The 15,739-nt window shown below is 37.1% G+C and overlaps 1 protein-coding gene across 3 annotated transcripts; it reads left to right on the top strand.

Annotated features, from left to right (window-relative positions):
• The first annotated feature begins 336 nt into the window (after positions 1–336).
• On the top strand, positions 337–14,290 carry GMFB (glia maturation factor beta). Of its 3 annotated transcripts, none has more exons than XM_032251112.1 (7): positions 337–593; positions 5,067–5,163; positions 6,889–6,938; positions 7,623–7,672; positions 8,137–8,219; positions 8,931–9,004; positions 10,599–14,290. In XM_032251112.1, the coding sequence occupies exons 1-7, from the start codon at positions 591–593 to the stop codon at positions 10,668–10,670; spliced, it is 429 nt and encodes a 142-aa protein (XP_032107003.1). In that variant the 5' UTR covers positions 337–590; the 3' UTR covers positions 10,671–14,290. The 3 variants fall into 3 exon arrangements, with proteins under 3 accessions (XP_032107003.1, XP_032107004.1, XP_032107002.1); XM_032251111.1 differs by having other exon boundaries at positions 444–593; positions 8,134–8,219; XM_032251113.1 differs by lacking the exon at positions 10,599–14,290 and having other exon boundaries at positions 442–593; positions 8,135–8,219; positions 8,931–8,995.
• Positions 14,291–15,739: the final 1,449 nt, after the last annotated feature.

Here is a 15,739-nt window from a genome sequence, read left to right as displayed (position 1 = left end):
TGAGCTATAACTGTGCCACTGCACTCCATCCTGGGCAACAGAGAGAGACCCTGTCGGGGGGGTGGGGGGGGCTGTGGGTGAGGGGAATGTATCAACCAAGTACTGGAAGGCTGCAGTGGTCAGAGGTGGGGTTCTGGAGAGGGTGGGAAGAAAGGAGGGGTGTGCCTAGTTTGAGGGAGATCAGATTTGGAAGGTAGGCTACGGTCAGTACACACATTTACCATTGAAATCATTAGTGTCAACCATGACCATGCTCTCAGAGCTCGAAGACAGTTAAAACGGTCTGGAGAACTGGCATGACTTTTAAGGAGGCACCTTGGGTTTGTTTCTCACTTGCAGCCAGGCAGAGCATCCTCCTCTAGAGGGCGCAAGGGAAAGAAAAAAAAAAAAAAAAAAAAAAGCAGGCGCTCGCGTTCTGGCTAATTTTGAGCCGCGCCTCCTGCCGTCCGCCATCACGTGCCGGCCCGCCAAGGCTGCGTTGATAGGTGGGGGCGACTGGGCCCGGCACCGGGCAGGAAGGGAGGCGGCCGCCAAGCCATTCTGAAAGGCGCCCTAGTGAAGGCGACAGGCAGCTGACGGCCGGAAGGAAAATGGTGAGTTGCCGCTGGGAGGGCGGGAGCCGCAGGGCTGGGCGAGCCGGCCAGCCGGGCTTTCCTGATTTCCGGAGCCGGCAGCGGCGGGCAGCGCCCAGAAGAGGTCGGCGTCCGCTTCCTTCCTGGCGGCTGGCTAGCGCCTGCAGCCAGAGACTTGGCCTCCGCCACCGCGCCTTGGCAGCGTTCTCCAGCCGGGCCCGGGGTAGACCCGCCCAGCGGGCCATGGGACTAGGGTGTGGCCACGAGTCGGCGGGTAAGGGGGAGCCTCGCCAGGCCATTCTGGGAGGGCTTCAGCTTCTGAGCTGTAGGTCGGAGGGAAAGGGATCTGCCCCATCGGAGGGCTCCCCCAAACCCCGCTTTCCCTGCCAGGGCCGTGACCAGGTCCCAAGGGTTGGTGGGCTCCGAGCATCTTCCACCTGGCGGCGTTTCAGGGGAGGACTCATTCTGATTGAATTCCCTCGGCCTCGCCTAAGGCTTTTTTCTGTGTGCTCTTTTCCCTAGCCTCCTACAGAGGATTTCTCCTTATCTTTGCTTTCCTATGGCCGTTGGAAACCTTTCGACCCAAAGCTTTGGCCCTGGGCCTTAAAGTAATTGTCAAAAGCTTTAGTTTTGTTGGTTCTGGGGGTTATGGCTTCTGTTCTTACATGGGCCGGACCCCAAGCATAAAAATAAAGTGGAGAATTAAATAAATCGCCATCAAGGATCTTTTGATCTATCCCATCAGGTTTTTAAGTATGCATAAATTTCATTAGAAACAACAAAACACTACTCTCTGACCATCTAGTCAAGTCCCAACGCACTTTTATCGAGTAGATCTTGTCATGGTCGCTGAATCCAATGGATTCTTTTCAGTTTTCATCTTTTCTGACCTTTCAGCTGCATTCCAGAGTGTTACACGCTCGTTTTTGAAGCATTTTCTTCATTCTTCCCCCTTGGCTTCTGGGATACAGAACTCCTCCTACTTCTCCTATTGGTCTGTCTATTTCTCTGGCAGTCTCTTCTCCTTTCCCTGGACAATACTCGAAGTAGTCCCAGGCTTTATTATAATCCATCATTTTCTATTCTGTATTCTTTATCCTAAACTATGGCTTCATTTACCACCTATTTTCAGATTACTTGTAAATTTGCAGCTCAGAACACCTGGCTTCTGAGATCCATTCCAGATCTATATGTCCTTTTTTTTTTTTTTTTTGAGATGGTGTTTCACTCTTGTTGCCCAGGCTGGTGTGCAATGGTGCAGTCTCTGTTCACCGCAACCTCCGCCTGTCAGGTTCAATTCAAGCTATTCTCTTTCCTCAGCCTACCAAGTAGCTGGGATTACAGGGATGTGCTACCACGCCTAGCTACTTTTGTATTTTTGGTAGAGACGGGGTTTCACCATGTTGGTCAGGCTGGTCTCGAACTCCTGACCTCAAGTGATCCACCCACTTAGGCCTCCCAAAGTACTAGGATTACAGGCGTGTGCCACCGCGCCCGGCTCCAGAGCTATATATTAATATTTCAGTATTAAGTTAACATCCCCTGGGAAGCTTTTCCCCCATTTGGGCACCCTCAAAGCCACCTCAGTTTGTCAATAAAACTCATGCTCTTTCTCCTCAAACTTGGTCTCTGTCGGTGTTCCTTAACTCAGTGAAAGTTTGTGTCATTCAATCTGTTATACAAGCCAGAAGCCTAGGAGTTATCTTGGTAACCTTTTTTTTCCTCACCCACACCCCACCCCCACCCCCACCCCCACCCCCAATTTCCAATGTGTCACCACCTCCTTTGTAGTGGTTAAGAGTGAGTTAAGATAGGCTTGCCTGGGTTGAATCCTGGCTCCACTAGCTATTTAATTGGGGAAAGATACTTAACCTCTCTAAACCTTAGTTTCCTGCAAAATGGGAGTATTAATAGTATCTGTTTCATGAGATTGTTTTGAGCATGAAGGGAAATCTATGTAAAGGATATAACACAGTGTTTCTCTCATAGGTTCTGATACATGTTAACTATTATTGGGACTAAATTGGATTTTTTTGCTATTGAGTTGTTTGAGATCCTTACATCTTCTGGTTACTAATTACTTGTTGAGTAGAGAGTTTGCAGTTTTTTCTCCCATTCTGTATATTGTCTCTTCACTTTTGTTTTCTTTCCTCTGAGAAGCTTTTTAGCTTGATGTAATCTCATTTGTCTATTTTGCTTTAGTTGCCTGTGCTTTTGGGTCTTACTCAAAAAAATCTTTGCCCAGACCAATGTCCTGAAGCATTTGCCCAATGTTTCCTTCTAGTGGTTTCATAGTTTCACATCTTACATTTAATTTGATTTTTGTATATGCTGAGAGTTGGGATCTGATTTTCTTCTGTATATAGATACCCAGTTTTCCCAGCACCATTTGTTGGAGAGAGTGTCCTTTCCCCAGTGTATGTTTTTGGCATCCTTGTCTAAAATGAGTTGGTTGTAAATGTGTGGATTTACTTCTGGGTTCTCTATTCTGTTTCGTTGGCCTGTGTGTGTGTGTGTGGTTTTATGCCGGGATCATGCTGTTTTGGTTACTATTGTTTTGAAGTATATTTTGAAGTACCGTGATACCTCCAGTTTTGTTCTTTTTGCTCAGGGCTGCTTTGGCTATTCACAGTCGTTGTGGTTCCTTACAAATTTTAGGATTGTTTCTTTCCCTTAAGAATGTCATTGGTATTTTGATCAGGATTGCATTGAATATATCACTTTAGGGTAGTGTGGACATTTTAGCAATGGTATGTCTTCTAATCCCTGAGTTTGGAATATCTTTCCATTTTTGTATGCCCTCTTCAATTTCTTTCCTCAGTGTTTTATAATTTTCATTGTAGAGATCTGTCACTTCTTTGGTTAAATTTATTTCTAGATTTTCTTGTAGCTATTGTAAATGAGGTTGCTTTCTTGATTTCTTTTTGAGATTGTTTCTTGTTGGTGTCTATAAATATGTAATTTATCAGCTGTAACAGTTTTTGTTTTTTTTTTTTATTGGAGTCTTTAGGTTTTCCTAATTATAAGATCGTGTTGTCGTAGACAAGGATAATTTGACTTCTATTTTTCTAACTTGGATGCCTTTTATTTCTTTCTCTTCCCTAACTGCTCTGGCTAGGACTCCCAGTACTGTGTTGAATAAAAGTGGTGCAGTTGGGCACCCAGAACTCAGAGGAAAGGCTTTCAGTTTCCCATTCAGTATGCTGTCAGCTGTGGGTTTGTCATATATGGCCTTTATTGTTTTGAGGTATGTTCTTTCTATACCCAATTTGTTGAGGGTTTTTATCATGAAAGGATATTGAATTTTATAAAATGTTTTTTCAGCATCTCTTGAAGTGATACGATTTTTGTTCTTGAATCTGTTAATGTAATGTATCACATTTATTGATTCGCTCATGTTGAACCATTCTTGCATCACTGGGACAAATTCCACTTGATCATGGTGGATGATCTTTTTAATGTGTTGTTGAGTCTGGTGGTCTAGTATTTTGTTGAGGATTTTTGCATCTGTGTTCGTCAGAGATATTGGCCTATAGTTTTCTTTTTTATACTTGTCTGGTTGTGGTATCGGGGTAATGCTGGTCTTGTAGAATGAACCTGTTGCTATTTTTTCCCCTTCAGTTTTTTGGAATAGTTTGAGTAGAAGTGGTATATTAAATCTTTGGTAGAATTCAGCAATGAAGCCATCAGATCCTGAGCTTTTCTTTGATGGGAGACTTTATTACTGTTTCACTCTTATTACCCATTATTGGTTTGTTCAGTTTTTGTATTCGTGGTTCAGTCTTGGTAGGTTCTGTGTGTCCAAGAAGTTATCCATTGCTTCCAAGTTTTCCATTTTATGGGAGTATAGTGTTCATAATAGTCTCTAATGATTCTTTGTGTTTCTGTGGTATCAATTTCAGTATTTTTTTTTGTCTCAGCTTTTATTTCTTTTGCACATTCTTAGTAGCTCCTTTTAATATCTCCATAGTTATTTAATTATGATATAAAATGCTATTGGCCTTAATTCTGATTATAATATGAAATGTTATTGATCTTTATTCTTAGGAGGTTTTTTAACACTTTCATTGCTTGTTTTGTTTTTATCCCCTGTAATTGTGAGGATGAAAACGAGTTTATTAATTCTAAGTGTAATCAGATTATTTTCCTGTTCTTCCTTCACTGTATAAAAATAGCATGCTTGCCTTACATTCTAAGAGCAGACAGTGATTCTTGACTTTCCTCATATTCTTCTCTTCTTCTCCAGTTCTGATGATATTGCACATTATCATGTGAATGGTTTTTGAGACATTCGTTAGCCAAAGAAAAAGTTAAAGTATACTTTTATGTGTTCACATATTTTACTTTAATGCATTCACTTAATTGACATTTGTGAATGTCAGGGTGCATTATAAAGGTATTAGGTTTTATAACTAACATGATATATATTGTACATATAACATGTAATATATTGAAGTCATAGCATTTTATATGTATGTGTTTTTTCTTTTATAGAGTGAGTCTTTGGTGGTTTGTGATGTTGCTGAAGATTTAGTGGAAAAGCTGAGAAAGTTTCGTTTTCGCAAAGAAACGAACAATGCTGCTATTATAAGTAAGCTAAAAGTGATTGCCTCCAAGTTACATGTTCTTTGTTTGTTTTTAATCTTGTAGCTACATTGAATGAACTGAACCTTTGGAACGCAATATTACTTCTTCTGTTTCATTTCCCCAGCGCCACCTTTAGATCACTTTAAAAAATAAGTAGCAGCTAATTCTAATGTCACAAAACAGAGGTGTATTGTCCCACCTTCCCCATAGTTCTCCTCTCAGCTGCCTGTACAGCTCTGGAGGTGGTCATCTTGGTCACTTGGGTAATGAGGATTTCCATTTGCAGTGACCCATCCAACCCATCCTTCTTGGGGGACTAAAAATAGCCTGGCCAATGGCTCATGCCTATAATCCAAGCACTTTGGGAGGCCGAGGTGGGCAGATCACAAAGTCAGGAGAGTGAGACCATCTTGGTCAACCTGGTGAAACCCGTCTCTACTAAAAATATAAAAATTAACTGGATGTGGTGGTGCGTGCCTGTAATCTCAGCTACTCAGGTGGCTGAGGCAGGAGAATTGCTTTAATTAGGGAGTCGGAGGTTGCAGTGAGCCGAAATCATGCCACTGCACACCAGCCCGGGCAACAAGAGCGAAACTCTACCTCAAAAAAAAAAAAAAGCCCGTCCATTCATCCTCAAACAGAAACCTTTGCCTGCATCTAAAATGGCAAAGTTCAGCATTGTGTGCAGAGTGACTTTGTATATTATTCCAGTTGTAGACGTGAACTCTGGTTTCAGGGAGAGTACTTTTAAGTGGCACTGTCTTCTGAAAATGGAAAAAGTGATTTGCATATTGCTTCTCCCACTGTGAGCTATATCTGACATTATGCAGATTTCCGTTGTATTCATAGGCAGTATTTAATATGTAGGTAGCGATTTAGAAAGATGGGGGAAGTATGAGGGGGTGAAAATGGAAAACTCTAGAGACCATGCTTAGCAGAGATGCATCTGGCAGATGTGATTTAACCAGAGGTCATGACAACTTGTCATGAATTCTGATTTCATTCTAAATAAATACTACAACGTCGACATGTAGTTCTTCAAAGTGAAAATGTGTGTTTGTGCCATTTTGCTGCAAAAGCTGAAGCTATTTGAGATTATGTTATATCTCACAGGATTTACTATGAAATTGGTGCAAAACCAAACATGGTCAACTTTGCCAGACTAACAGGAAAGAATAGAGGCATAGAGTATCTAAACTTATTTTGATTTAGCTTTGGATTACATTAGACATAGTTGAATGTAGATATCACTTCTATTTAGTTAATCACTTTCTTAGAATAATAATACTGTGCCGTGAAATCCTGACCTTGGAGAAGCCAGGAATTTTGAGGTTTCTCTATTCTGGTCCCTGATCATGCACTTTTTCCCTTGCAGTTATGACCATGTTGCATATAGACCAGTCTCAATCGTAGTCACCCTTTCAGGCTTTTTCTTATTATCTAGGAAGTTGCATTTGAGTTACAGAGTTATTCATATATACAGGAAATATAAGAAATTGACATAAAGTTCTAAATAAGCAAACTGGGTATTGGGAATTATGGGTAAAAGCTGACCGCTTGAAAAGCAAAGCGAACTAATCAAATATAAACTAAAGCTTGAATGAGTTATATACTTGTGTTTCTTGATGTTTTAATTTTAGATGTCCGAAAAAAGGCTGAGATTGTGTGGGTTGGGTAGCTCAAGGTCGCATTAGAATCTCAGCTTACTCATACTCGATTTTTATTTTAGTGAAGATTGACAAGGATAAACGCCTGGTGGTACTGGATGAGGAACTTGAGGTTTGTTCAATGAACTAAATACAGTTTTATAGTTAAGTAATTATTATTATTCAAAAGATGCTATATTAGTTACATGTGCTTCTAAAATGAGTCTTGAATCTCCTTTAAATACATGTTCGTTATGCATGAAAAGCATGTGCTAATTGTGTAGTATGTTATGTTGCTAATTTAACTACCTTCTTTAAAAGCATTAGTGAAGTACCATTATTAGTGGTATAAGTTGGGGTTATATAACTAGTAAGAAGTGAGTCAACTTTATAACTTGCTTGTAAGTTGCTTGACTAGTACTTAAAACCCTGCAATATAAGTATTTAGTTTGTCAAATTAAGTAACTGGAGTGAAAATAATTCAATTCTTTTTTCTGTAGTCAGATGTTATTGTTTCCGCTAAAATACTGGTTTATGTCATTCAGTATTTCCTGACAGCTGGAACATAAGCATAGAATCTGCGCCTCCCAGCCCCATATTTAGTTAATAAATGGAGCTAAACCAAGTGGGCAGAAGGAGGCTTCTGTTGGATTGAGAATTTAGTAACCTGAGTTTATGTGTAATTTGGTAAGATGAAATTTTACTTTGTAGCATATGGTAATAAATATGTAACTGTTAGTAGAATGGGTGTTTGGTGTATCTTTTAAGGACTTATGGGTAAGAAAATGTTTGAAAGTTGCTTTCTCTCTGATGCCAGGGCATTTCACCAGATGAACTTAAAGACGAACTACCTGAACGACAACCTCGATATCCTTTTCTTAGTGCTTTAAAAGATTGATTTTCTTTAGTGGTCAGACTTGTTTGTGAACTCATTTGTTAAACGCCTAAAAGTATCCTTCTGTGTTATGATCACAGTCAAATTAAAATAAGTATGCATATATTGGATTAAGAAAAATGAAAGTTGGTTTATTTGTGCGATGAATAATTTTCTTTTTTGAACTATATCCTTTATTATGTGTACAATAAAAATTAAGAAGAAAATAATCTGTATTAAGCCTGGACTTTAAAGCTTTTTTTTTTTTTTTTTTTTTTTGGCGAGATTATATGATTTTTTTAACTTATCCTTGGGACTCCTTTAATTTTGTGGAAAGATAATAATGAAGATGTGGCCTAAAAGAATAGGATAGAAACTTGCAGCTCAGTAGCCCCCTGGGTGTTGGTAAATACCTGTCTCAGGGCAGTAACTTTAGTTTCTTTAACTTGAGAAAAACCTTCATTGTATATAGTTATAAATATCAACATGACGATGGAAGAGTTTCATATCCTCTGTGCTTTATTTTCTCCAGTCCTGTTGGTAAGTGAATTTCTTTAAATAATGCGTATTTGGCTCAGATCCAATTCAGCCATTTTATACTAGACAAATTTTATGCTGTTTTTAAAGATGGACAATGTCGAATAACTTAAATTAAGGATGGTCTGTGTCTGTATGTGTCCTTGCGCCTGTGTGCACGCATTCCTAGAAAGAATGAAGCATCATCTCTTAGAACTTATATTCTTAGGATAAATTTCTAGATGTGTAATTGCTGACTCAAGTCATACATATATTTTAAGGATTTTGAAATGTAATGACATTTTAAGATATCAGAAGTACTTTATTTTTATATTTTAATCTTTTATCAGAAACTTTTACCGGAACAGATCTCCCTGCCCTCCTGGTCCACTACCATCCCAAAACCTTTTCTATTTTAGTTATCCATAAAATTGATCTTGTTATTTAGTGTCAAAGTGAAGACAGTACAGAAAGTTTTTAATTGTTTGCAGGGCTCTAAAAGTCAGAATCTACAAATGTCTAGAATCTTTATTTTTACCAACCTGTAGACTTATTTACAACTTAACTGTCTCTTTCTGTAGGCAGTGTGCAATGTAGGACTCAAAATACAACCCATATACATTCTGTAAACTCAATAGAAATCCAAAATGTGTCATTTTTAAAAATAAAAATAATGATAACCCATAACTTTCTTAAAATCTGTGTCTCATTTCTACACTAATCTCTCTTTTCCAGGATGTAAGCCTGAACAACAGATGATGTATGCTGGGAGTAAGAATAAGCTAGTCCAGACAGCTGAACTAACCAAGGTGGCATTTGTATTTGACTTACTTGTTGAGATAATATCTTCCTTTAGACTATAGAGCAATAGCTAACATAGTCAAAAGGGGTATTTTTTAAATACAGGTGAAGTTAGTTAGCCAAAATCTTTTAGTAATTGGAAATAGAATGAGATAGAAGTGTTTGAACCAAAGTGTTTTTTGGATAAGTTGGTTGGAAGAAATCACATTCAAAATATAGGCAGTTTTAAAAAGCCACTGCAACTATTAAATCTATTGAGAGTTATTTTATCTGCCATAAGATAATTTCTAATAGATAAAGGTCACCATTGAAGCTTCTTGGCATCTTTTACCATAATCTAAAATGAACCAAGTTCTGTGCTGGAATTCAGTATTATGCAGTTAATTGTATTGTTTCCAAATATAAAATTGTTAAGAATGTTAATAAAGTTAGAAGATTCTATTTGATATGAGAACTTGCTTTAAGATTTAATATGTCCCTATTTTATGGTATTTTTGAAAGGTAAAGGTAAGAGAGGTACTTGGTTCTCAAACTTTAACTTCATATTAGTTTAAGTTGAAAAAATATATACCCTTAAGGTTTTGAAATAGAATGTTATATTACTAAAACGGTATTAAACAATATTCCCTTTCAAGTTTTATTTTAAGAACAGTGTCAGTATTTTCTTCTTAGGTGCTTAATCGTCAACTCTGGAATGCCTCTAAGTGCCCTCTGCTATTTCCCCTTAGTCCATATGATTGTGACCACCACTTTATAGACATTACTTTTTCCTAATTTGTAACACAGGAACACGAGTTGCTCTAACGATTTGGGTGGTTAAGGAGCTGTTAAGAGTCTCAAGTCTGTTCTAATCCTGGGCATGCCCTACAGTGCTGGAGTTGAGACATTACACTTTACAAATTACTTTTACAGTTAATCTTACTGAATCCTTACAACAGCTCTGTGAGATATTCTGTGGATAGGAAACCCAGAGGATGAATGAGTTGCTCAGGGTTGTATAATGGTAAATTTAGACAGAGCTAGGATTTAGCTATCTAGGACTTATGATTCACATCTGGCTCCAAATCCCATTCTTTCTCTGTAATACGTTGTTTTTCTTTAGCCGTTATACTTTCTGGACCTAATTCAGATTCTTGCTAGAGATTTGTGGCTGATCTCCAACCCCACCTGATATTTCCATTTGACATTCAGGCTCCAGAAGACCAGTGTATGTTCCTCAGTTCCGAACTAGATTGATTTTAGTTGTGTAAACTTGGGATGTCTTCTAGGAGATAAGATTTACAGAACTGCTCTTTTAGACTATTTGTAGATTTGTGCTTTTGATTTTATGTATTTATTTAGATTGTAGTTTTGGTTTTATGCTGTTTTGATTGCTGTTCTTTGGTAACTGAGTACTTAGCATTTAAAAGAAGTAAGGTACTACCTAAAAGGTATATCTGATTTACACAGGTTAAGTCATGACCAATATGAAAGGAAGCACAATTTGATATTTATGCTCAAATATGTAATGTGTTTGCCTTTTGTTTTGTTTTCTTTTTTTGTTTTTTTTTTTTTTTTTGGAGTATCAAAGTATGACTTAAGTTTTTTTTTTTTTTTTTTAAGGTATTTGAAATAAGAAATACTGAAGACCTAACTGAAGAATGGTTACGTGAGAAACTTGGATTTTTCCACTAATGTGAACTTCTGTGTTTTTAAAGTATTTATGTATTAACCTTACCATACTGGAACCAGACATAAATACTTATTTATGCCTAAAAATGCACTGTTACTTACAGTTTGTTTCCTGCAGTAAAGAAAAATTCTTCATTTGTGCAAAGTTTGAACAAAGAGGAAATCATCTTCATAGTAATGAAACTTTGTAAAGTGTCTCCTTATTTTGGTACTTGTTAGGTGGACTACTTTTCCCCAGGGACTTTTGCATTCTTGTGACTAATTTCTATAACTTAAGGTTCAGAATTTGTTACTATTTACAGACACCATTGGAGAGTGGATATATTAGATTGTGAGAGACAACTGTTGCCTCCTTTTGACAAATACTGGATATTAGCAGTTTATTTATGAAAATAGCATATTATCACTTGTCAAATCATTGAAATTAATTTGGGGTCAAAGACTTGAGTGACCCAGGATTGAGCCATGAATACTTTACTGTAGTGTAACCTGCATTATAAGTACATTGATCAATTCTGTATCTTCTTTGGTTCCTGTATCTTTTTAATTTAGTGTAGAAACTGTGTTCATCAATCACTCATTTTTAAGGTCGGGAAGTTAGATTTTATGATAGAGTTATGACTGTTAGCTTTTCTCCTTATGGAAAATAGCATCTTAGTCTTAGAAATTGGTGGGTTGTAATAATCAAGGGCTTCGTTCCTTTTATGTCATTTCTAGACAGTTTTGAATCTAGGTTAATAACACTTATTTATAAAGCACCTCTTAATGTCCTGTGAACACTAATTATTTTAAATGTGTTAATACTGTGCCTTTGATTTGTTAGCTTTAAAGTTAGTTTAAGACTTTTACACTGCCAGTATTCCAGATTTGGTGAAATTAATACTTTTTTAAAGGGTCCAAATAAAATAATTTTCTAATGTGTATATCTGAAATTTGTAATAAAGTCAACTTCATATTTTAAAAATTCCAACTATCTGCTTGCAATGGTGAATATATGGCAGTTGAGAGTTATAATTTTGGGTATACTTGCGATTAGTTTTGTGCCATAGGAAAAAGTTAACTTAAAACTTTGGCCATAGTTAATAACATTAACGCATAAATAGAAATCACATCTTATGTCCTAAATGTCAGAAGATACTCTGAACTGGATGCCTGAATAGTTAACTAAACCAGTCTTGTTAGATGATGGTATTCTTGGCATGAAGCAAGGATTCTGCTATTTGGCATACTTGTAAAAACAAATATATAAGTAACCATTGAACATTAATTTGATAATAGGTCTAGAGACTAAAGGCTAACTAAATTTTGTGAGTGAATTCTTATCTTAGTCATCTCAAAACTAGCAAAATTTAAATTTTGGCATGTTTTCCATTCATATGTTCTTTGCATTTTATTTTTGCATTTTATCTGTGAGAAGTAAAGATAGTTGGAATTTTCATGATATTGAATAGAACATATTCTGTTCCCAACACTGTTTGGCTTCACTAATTTAGAAGTCAGGAAGCAATAGAAAGTTGGAGATGAGGAAGTGCTAGAGTAGGTGTTTGTTTTGGTTCTTGGAGGGAAAAGATTCATTATTCCAATTTGCAGAGAGAGAGAGAGAGAGATTGAGAACTCACCCAGGAAGTTTTAAGAATTCTTTAAACAGGTATTTTGATATTGGAGAGTAACATGCATATAATTCTGTAGTAATGCAAAGTAACTCAAGTGAGTGCAGAGTGTTTTTAATGTTTTTGAATGAAGGAAATGAGATTTTGTTTCACCTGGTTTGCAGGAATAAGAGAAACTAGTGCTGCAAGAATGTATTTTTTAAGGAACTTAATGAAGCTCCTTATTTTGTCTTGCATGTTTTAGTTTTGTTTATTTTTAAACTTGGAGGTTCTCCATAATGTCAGATAATATTAACCTGTCATACATTAGAACTTTTAGTTCCCCTACTCTCTTTAACAGGAGCAAAGAGCTGTGATAAACCATGCTTTTTTGAGCTTGTCTGACTTCTAATCAGTAACATGTTTTTTGTAAGATAACAGATTGAGGTTAGAGGATCAGTAGAACATTTTTATTCATCTGTCCGATGGGGAGATCTACAAATCCCATGCTCTACAGTGTTCTCAAACATTTATATAGATTTCCCTTTCATCTTACTAGATTTCGCATTGTTCTTTTCAAGTTATTTCCTATTTAGTGTCTTTTTTCTACCATCCCCCAAATAATAACTCCGGACTTCATAATTCCAGTTTTTACATTCCGTATCTTTCTGGTACAACCATTCCCATTCAGCCTTAAATCTTAACCTTTCCTTTTAGGCAGCAACTTTTTTCCTGGGACCCTCCTGCGTGGTCTTCTCAGTCAGTGTTAATTTTGAAATTGTTGGCCCTCCATAAGTTCTGCATAGTATCTAATGTCAAAATAGAACCAACTGGTAATCACAGTATTATTTAGTGTGGTTTCCATGACAGCAAAAATACACATGAAGAAAACTTCTCAGGTTACTATGCTGAAATTCCAAAATGTCTGAGTTTTGAATAGTGATCACTTTGTTCTGGTATTCATGCAATTATATTAGGAAAAAAGTTGATTGTTTTTGTTTAATTGACTTCTAAAATAAATGTTCAAATTGTCTAGTTCTAAAAGTTTGCTAAATGCCTTGTGCAGTTAAACATGCTCTTATTTAAGAGTGTGTTGCTAAATTTTTTTACTGTCATTACTAAATAATCTGTGTGGCAAAATGTGTGTCAGCACTTTTCCCTCCCTTTTTATCTCCTATTTTCAGGAGTCAAATGTAGCCATAAACTGCATCCTTGTCTGACACTTAGCTAAAAATTTCCAGTTAGGGGAGTTTATTGCCAAATTAAATTTGGCTGTTTTCCCCCAGTCCATACTGATATTAAGGAAGGTGTAGTTAAAAAATGTTTGGATTACTTTTAAAACCTGAGCAATGTCATTAATCCATATGTGGACTAGTGATGAATAGATATTTTCATAAGAGTTTAAATGCTGATATTTGGTGGAAGTAGAGAGTAACTCATATTCTATCAATTCAAGTATTCTTACTACGGTTGCTTTCCCTGTTTGTTTGATAGACTGATAGTACTGGAATCTATAGCGTTTGAGCCATTATGACTTTTGTGAGGATGTGTTTTAAACATTTCTGGACAAATCTTATTTTGTATTTCTGGAAGAATGTAATAATCTTCTAGGCCACTTAAAACCAATGGTCCCAAGCTGAATATTCTTGAGAAATTTGTTTTTATTATGCCATTTGACATTTCAAATCAGTGCTCATATACAGTAAACTTGTGATAGAAATTGTATTATCTTGCTTTTTGAAGTATAATTCATATAATTACTTGAATATTGTTTGCGATCATTAATATGCCAGGGCAGTTCCCACTGATTTAGATGGTCCAATATAATCTCATTCAGGAGGCTTGAAACATTAATGGTTTAGTCCTGTGAATTTTAACAGTTCTCTGTCATCGTTCAACAAAACCAACAACTGGCACAACTTCTTAAGCTGTGGTTTCAGTCTCTGCTAGTTCATATTGCATGTTTATTTTGGATAGTCTTTTGTTAAGCATGGTGCTTGTACTGGTTTAAATAAAATGTTAACATTAAAAGACTTCTAGCTTTTTTTTTACTCACCTCTTTCCCCCTTTGGAGTTATTGGCACCTACCTGGCTCAGTTTGTGTGAGCCACAAACTTTATCTGGACAAACTGAGAGGCAAAGAAACAAGAGCCATTTGGCAGCTCATAGAAGGAAAGGATAATGAAGCTATAAAAATTTCTAAAACTTGGTCTGATGCTAAAATGTAGAAAATGTCGGTGAACAATAGTAGGGACAGAGAGAGCTATTTCAAATGATGAATGCTTGCTTTCAAAGGGAGAGTTAGAATTAGGACAGCTGTGTACTTCCTAAGAAATAAAATTGAAGGGTTTTTTTTTTTAATTGAATATAGTTTATCACTATTAAACACTCATTGGCAACCCACCCTACCTTTATTACCAACTTTACCACATGGTATGTGTTTAATAGGTGTCTACTAAATGAATACAAATCACTAACACATAGTTTTTAGTTTGCCATTTACTTCTGTGATAGTCACAACTTGTTATGATTGGGAAAGGAGTAGTTTATGCCTTCCTGTCTTCAAGAATTTCACAAGGAGGATTGGCCCGAGCATGGAAACATTTATATCTTTCTTATTTCTCAAATTTAGCCACCTACCTATTCAAACAGCCAGCTCTTAAATTTTTTCACCTTCACTAAAGAATATCTATTGTCTTTTTGTCCTTTTCACTTTGCAGCAACAAAAGCATTTGTAAGCACTTAGCCTCAGAGCATGGGCGCATTCTTGGAACCACCCAATGGGTTCTCCTTGCCCGCTGCCCAGAAACAGCCAATCTATTAGGAGAACTGCAGTCAAGAGTTTTTGAATCACGCAGACCTGGCTGTATGGGAGACCTGAGTTTTATTATTACCCAAATCAGTGGTCCCCCACGTCTGGGACTGGAGATTTTAAGGATAATTTGGTGGGTAGGGGGTTGGGAAGTGAGGAGTGCTGATTGGTCGGATCAGAGATGAAATTGTAGGGGTCAAGTGGGCTTTTCTTGGTGTCTTCTGTTCCTAGGTGGGATCATAAAACTAGTAGAGCCAGATTACTCACCACAGGCTCAACCCTGTGGTACTTCAGAACACAGGGTCTGCAAAATATCTCAAGCACTGATCTTACATTTTACAACAGTGATATTATCCCTAGGAACAATTTGAGAGATTCCGGAATCATGCAGCCTTGGCTACGGTGACTCCTAAACCATAATTTCTAATCTTGTAGTGGCTAATTTATTAGTCCTACAAAGGCAAACTTGTCCCTAGGCAAGAAGGGAGGTTTGTTTCACAAAAGGGCTGTTACCATCTTTGTTTCAAAGTTAAACTATAAATTCTCCCCAAAGTTAGCCTATGCCCAGGAATAAACAAGGACAGCTTGGAGGTTAGAAGCAAGATGGAGTTGGTTAGATCATACACTCTTTCACTGTCATAATTTTCTCATTGTTAGAATTTTCGCAAAGG

The sequence above is a fragment of the Sapajus apella genome, unplaced genomic scaffold, assembly GCF_009761245.1.
Source record: "Sapajus apella isolate SASKATOON/1434 unplaced genomic scaffold, GSC_monkey_1.0 scaffold74, whole genome shotgun sequence".
NCBI lineage: Eukaryota > Metazoa > Chordata > Mammalia > Primates > Cebidae > Sapajus > Sapajus apella.
This window is presented reverse-complemented; position numbering and strand designations above follow the sequence as displayed.